Source organism: Mustela nivalis, assembly GCF_964662115.1.
Source record: "Mustela nivalis genome assembly, chromosome: 16".
NCBI lineage: Eukaryota > Metazoa > Chordata > Mammalia > Carnivora > Mustelidae > Mustela > Mustela nivalis.
Window position 1 is genome coordinate 9218447 of NC_139035.1, and position 6458 is coordinate 9224904.

The following is a 6458-nucleotide window of genomic DNA, read 5'->3' on the forward strand; positions in this document are numbered from 1 at the left end:
CCATTTTGTCCCACCCCCTCAGCAGCCACGGTTTTCCCATCAAACACGTCCTTGAACCCCACCTAAAGGACAGATCATGGGCTGCGGCAGGGGGGCTAGAAGGAGACAGTGGCTGGTTGAGTCAGCCCTCACCCACCCCTCACCCACGGGCCTTACCACTCTGATGTAACCAGACACAGGTAGAAAGGCACATTCCCGGACTCCAGTCTCCTTGGAGAGCAAAGTCTTAATGCTAACACTGGGATCGCACACGGCTTTGCTTCTCTGTCCTGGGCCTGGTGTTTTTGCTTTCATTCTTTTGTAAAATGTTAACCAAAAATGGAAGACAAACAATGAAGTTACTCCTGGCCCTACTCTAAATATTACTGACTTCTTGATGTTCTGTGCCAATGGAAGATTAATAGTGTAAATAACCCACAAATGAGATAAGCCACCCATTGTTTCTAAGTGACTTCGGGAAACATCTATGGCCTTTGGCAGTGACTTCTCTTCCTCATTAGATTGTTATGTTTAGATGAATATTAAGAACATATGTGCACCCAAGTACCCACTGTCAGAAGGGGGCACGCGTGAGTTGGCGAGGAGAGACAATGGGGAAGGAGGAGTTCACCTCTTGGCTCACCTCCCTGGAGCTGGATTCCAGCAGCCCAGGTGCAGCCGAGGTCAGCCCTAGGTTAGTGTCTGCAGCTTAGTCTCTGATACACCTGAGCCCCGGAAGTGGGAGCAGAGGCAGAGCAGAGGCCAGCGGGTAAGAAAGACTTTCTCATAAGCCAACATTGGCTGGAGATCAGACTGTAGGAGGCAAAGATCTTGGCACTTACTTGTCTTCTGGAGGATTCAACCACTTCCCCCAATTTTCCACTGTGTCCTTTGGAGTTGTTACCTTTAGACAGCAAACTCCCCTAAATCCTCAACTGTCCTCTGAGCTCCCCTTCTACGTATCCCCCCCCCCCAGGACCACCACTTCACCTTCAGCCCTCTAGAGTGATGGCTGTTTATTTCCAAAGACCCCCCACCAGGCGCCTCAGGGCGCCATTACCACTTCCAGACCATTATCTATCCTGGGTCTTCTAAAACAAAACAAACAAGCAAAAACCCTTTTTTAAACACATACCCTTTTTTTTTTTTTCTTACTATTTCCTTACATTTCCAAGTGTATTACTTCAATAACACCTGCTGCTATTCCCTTACCCACTCTGGGATTTGTGCCCCCACAAATCTGGCAGGCCCCCAACTACCTGCTTTTTCTGATTACACCTGAGCAGCCAAGGATTGGTGAAGAAAGTTACACAACGGGATAGATTAATCACCAACTTCATACAGGTCACCCAACACCACCTGAGAATCTTAGTACCTTTCTCTGGTCAACCAGTATCTCCACTCGCGGTAACTACCTCTGACCTCATCGAATCCACTTCCTCCTTGGACCATCTTTCCTTAATAAACATCCGATGAGCTTGTTTCCACCATTACAAAGAACTTAGAAGACCGCAGGCAGGGACACGCCTGATTCCTGATTCCTGGTTCCAAACACACCTACCAACACCTATGTCCATTCTCTCCTTTTTCCATACTGTTCAAATTAAAGACTTTTTATTCCTCCCCTTTAAGTATAATTCTTCCACAGGTCCTTTGAAACCTCTTACTTTCCACTTTCTAAGGAAACTTCCAAATCGATTATTTCTTCTCTCTTTTATATGTTCCACTTTCCCCCTCAACTAGATCCTCCTCATAGGCTTTTAATCACCCTCAAGTTTTTAATTTAAATGTAAGTAAAACCTCAAACTCTTTACCCCTCCAGCTGCCATTCTCTCTCCCCCATCCTTGTCAAAGGCTTGTCTACAGAGTCTCCTTTCCCTATGTTCTATCCCCATTTCTCCTAAACCATCCAATCTGCTTTCTGTCTAATTACTCCACCAATGCCTCTCCAGGTTGGTTTTTGAATTAAAGAACCACCTTTCCCAGTCTTGAAGGACTGGTCTCAGGTAGGAGATGAACCTTATTCTTTAGCCTGGCCCTAACTGTTTGTTGTATATCAAATCTGTGATTGTCCAAGATGCCTTCTTAGTTCCCAAGACCTGTCAGTGCCCCAAAGAAGAAGACCTCCATCAGCACCTAGATGCAGGCTGGTTGCAAGCTGGACCCTCAGGCAGCAGCTTTTCAAGAATGCAAGTAGGGCTCTTTCGTGGAAAGACTGGGAGCTGGACATTTTAGTCCACTGTCTGTGTGCTGAGAGGTGCGAGGGGGGATGTAGCCACTGCAAGTCCTCTGGACCCCTTTTGTCTGCTATAACCCTGTGGGTCTCATAGACATAAGCCCAGGGTTTCCTAAACTCCTATAGCCATGCTTTCTCAAGTAAAGAGAGCCTTGACCCCCTTTACCGGCCGTAACTGATTTCCCTCAGGGCTCAGCCCTGGTCTTATGAGCTTCTCCCTTTGGCAAGATCATCCATACTCATGGCTTCAGTAAGCATCTATGTACACATGACTTCCTAATCATAACTCTGGTCCATCCAGAGCCATGCGTCCCACCGTCTATTAACCTCTTTTCTGAAGTGGCTCACAGACTGGTCAAACTGGACATGCCCCAAAATGATCTCGTGATCTTATCACCCACTCCCTTGCCCCATTATTTGTCCCCCTCTCGAAGGGATCCAACTGGGTAATTGTATAGAGTTGTCATTGTGCAGCTCCAAGAGAATCCATTCGCATGGGCTATAATATGCCTTCTAGAGATGAACAGTGTGGCAACCCTGTTTTCCAGAGTTCCTTCTTTTGGGAAAGAGCACATTAAAATGTACAAGCCAAATACCTATGAGTCAAAAATGAAAATAAGAACCCCCCAAAAAAGACCAAAAAAACCTAGAGTTGTGTTCATTTCTCTGTTTCCCCCAGCCCATCCAGTCACTAGCTCCCATTCATTTAATCTCCTGAATTGCCCTCAAATGAATCTACTTCTTACCAACCCCATCACCACCACTTTAATCCAAGCTACCGTTGTCTCAGATGGGAAATACCACAATAGACACCTGACAGATCTAATCTCCCCTCATTCATTTCTATTTTCTTCTGGTTCATTTTCTTCACTGAAGCCAAAGTGATCTCAAATGCTGTTTTATAACTTGAAACACTTACGTTTCTTTCCTTAAAATGGAACTCCTCAACATGGCATACAAGACCTTCAATGAATCAGGCTACCGCCTACTTCTCTAATCTGGACTTGCATTCTATTCCTCTCATCATCTTTGCTCTAGACCCACCAACCTTTCAGTCCCCAACCCTCACCATATTCTGTCCCATAGCAGGAACTTTGCACATTCTGTTTCTTCTATGTGGCAACTCTTCCTTCCCCTCTTTGTCTACTTAACCTCACCAACTGCATTTCCATTTAATTCTTCAAATTTTAGGATAATTATCTTTTTCCCCATGGAGGCATTTCTTGACCCTATCACCAGGTTAAATCTGGCAATAGTAAGCCTTCATTGCATTGTATATCTACTTAGTTCTTATCACAAGTGCAATTTTATATTTCTCTTCTCATTATTGATTAACAATAATGTCCCCACTAAAATGTAAGCTAAGGAGATGGGGACCATGTCTGTTATTACTTATCATTGTCTTTCCAGGCACTACCCCAATACCTGGCTCATATCAGATGATTTGTCGAGTTAATAATTAACTTCCAAAAATGAAACCATTCACGGGAGCCAGATTAAGCTTGTATCCACATAGGAGGAAGGTCAGAGTAAGAGGACTAGGACCCAGGGAAACCATAACACTGCAAATAAATAATTAAGGCCTAAAAAGGAACCAAAAACTGAAGTCAGATACCAGGGCAGGACACCAAAGAGAAAGTAGCACAGCATTTGGCCCAAGTAAATCCACTCTGGTGGGAGGCAGCCATGCAGAGTCCCAGGTGAAGGGAGAGATGTCTGGCACCCACCTGAAAGTAGCATCTAGTAAGTGGTGTACACATATGCACACGCACGCGCACACACAAACACACACACACACACACACACACACACACACACACACCTGATTGACCCTCTGGTGCCACCAGTCAATATGCCCCACAGTAAACCAGCTGTGTTTACATGCCCTTGCTAAAGTGTTCTTCCTTGTGAATTTCCTCCATCAGTGAATGGTGACAACATCCTCAGTCACCTCATGCCAACACCTGGGAGACATCCTTTACTCTCAAACCCCACATCTCAACAATCTCCAAGATCAATTCAGTCTAACTTCCAAATCTGTCTTAGATCTATCTGCTTCTCTCCACTTCCTCAGCCACTAATTAAGTCCCTCGACACACTTGCATTATTAAAAACCTCAAAACTGGGGTTTCTCCCTCCGCACTCATACTTCCCCATTCATGCGTTCTGCCCTCTATGTTCAGAATCATCCTTCCCAAATCCACACCCTGTAGTTTCATAAAAGCTGTCTCTCTCCTAACCACCAGTCATTCCTCATCTCTACGACTCTGCCTACCACCTGAGCTCTTATCATACTGAACTAGTTTTAGTTCCAGAATATCTAGGTGACTTTCAGGTTTCCCCATGCCTCCACAACTTTGCATAGCCATCTCCCTCAGCCTAAAACTCTATGCCCACCTGTTTCTTCAACTACTTCCAGACATTTTTATCTAGAGAACCCATTCTAAGGCTCCAAGTCCTACTCCTATCCAGCTAACTCCGCTAATCAGTTCAAAGTTCTCCTCCACTGGAAGGCCTTCCTTAATGTCTGGCCCCCATGAATTTTACATTTCTTTCTCTCACTCTATTAATCACACTGTCTATTCTCCTCCATAGCCAACCTCTAACACTAAGGCAAACATCCTGAGGGTAGATAAGATGTCTTATTAATCTTTGTTTTCTGTCAGTGGCATAGGAACTAGCCGTTCAAAGATTGTTTGACTACATAAATTAAGAACCAAAATGAGTGATGACTTCTATTGACTTTTTTTTTTTTTTCTCTTATTTCAGTCCAAGTGGCTACCTGGTTGCTGCTTTCCTCTTTATCCTGATGCTGCTGTTCTCCAGTATTCTGGTGTTGAGCTACTTCCATTACATGAGGATTTATACACAATACCTTTATGAGCCAATTAAAAGATATGATAAAAAACAAAAGGATAATTAGGAAAAATGAAAGTTTGTTTAGTATGGATATATATATGTATATATGTAGAGAGCATATATATATATATATATACACATATTACAAGTGTGTGTGTGATTAAGAAATGCTAAAGATAAGCACATAGTAGGTATAAACAAATTCAAGCTCTAAAAAATGTCCTTAAATTACCCCAAGACAAACATTCTTATATCTACTATGTGTTATTAATTTTAAGGTGTTTGCCCTTACCTTAAGGTTCTCCATATATGTGACTTTTTAAAAAAATAAAACAAAACTAAATTTGCCTATTAAAATCCTTCCTAAGAATGAAAGTAAATTTTTGGAAGTGTGTAAATATGTCAAATACTTTTTTTTTTTTAGCTTGGGGGAGGGGCAGAAGGAGGGGGAAAGAGGAAGCAGACTCCTCGCTGAGAGCCGAGCCTAACTTAGGGCTAAATCTCACAGACCTAAGATCATTACCTGAGCCGAAATGAAGAGTTGGACGCTTAACCGACTGAGCCACCCAGGAGCCCCTCAAATATTTATTTGCGTAAAACTTTTCATATGAAATCTCATATGGCTGTAGTTTATGTCTGAAAGTCTTCATGTGTCCTAGATAATCTCTCTTAAATGTATTTCAGAAGTTTTTCTAGCGGTAGATTCACACATGCAGTGTACAGCTTATGATATTGAGAATGAGAAGCTGCTGCTCTAAGTTTTAATTTTTTTAGAATATGATTTTCATGTTCAGCATAAGCTTAATTTACCCAAATGTTACCACAGCTTTCAAACAATTAGTGTTTGTAATAGTCAGAGTTCAACTAGAGAAGCAGAACTTGTGGGAAGGGTGTGTGTGTGTGTGTGTGTGTGCGCACATGCGTGTGCATGTGTGTAAAGAGATTTACAAGAACTGGCTTGTGTGACTGTGGAAGCTAGCTAAACAAGTCTGAAATCTACAGCACAGACATCAAGAATAGAAGATCACAACAGATAAAATGAGCAAGATGGAACTCCACAGGCACAGATCAAAGCTGCTGTCCGTAATTAGAATTTCTTATTTTACCAAAATCAAGAACAAGACAGGGATACCTGCTATTCATCACTGTTTTGTAAGTTGTGACATTACAAGAGGAAAACAAAATGAAATGACCATTATAAATACTGTGGGAAAGGAGATTTAAAAAATCCTCTCTTTCAATAACAAGATAATATGCCTAGGAAACCCAAAATTAGTTACAAGAATTATTAGGTTAAGATAACCGGATTTGCTCAATATGAGATAGATATTTAAAAATTAATACCTTTTCTAGGCGTCTGCCTTCCACTCAAGTCATGATCTCA

The 6458-nt window shown here is 42.4% G+C and overlaps 1 protein-coding gene across 6 annotated transcripts in view; it reads left to right on the forward strand.

The window, feature by feature from the left end:
* CATSPERE (catsper channel auxiliary subunit epsilon) overlaps positions 1 to 5418 on the forward strand; it is a 67100-nt gene extending 61682 nt beyond the window's left edge. For all 6 annotated transcript variants that reach the window (XM_082702317.1, XM_082702321.1, XM_082702327.1 and 3 more), the window contains one exon: positions 4985 to 5418. In XM_082702317.1, coding sequence (XP_082558443.1) covers positions 4985 to 5138 — 154 coding nt within the window. In that variant the 3' untranslated portion in view covers positions 5139 to 5418. The remainder of the gene's footprint in view (positions 1 to 4984) is intronic.
* The last annotated feature ends 1040 nt before the right edge of the window (positions 5419 to 6458 follow it).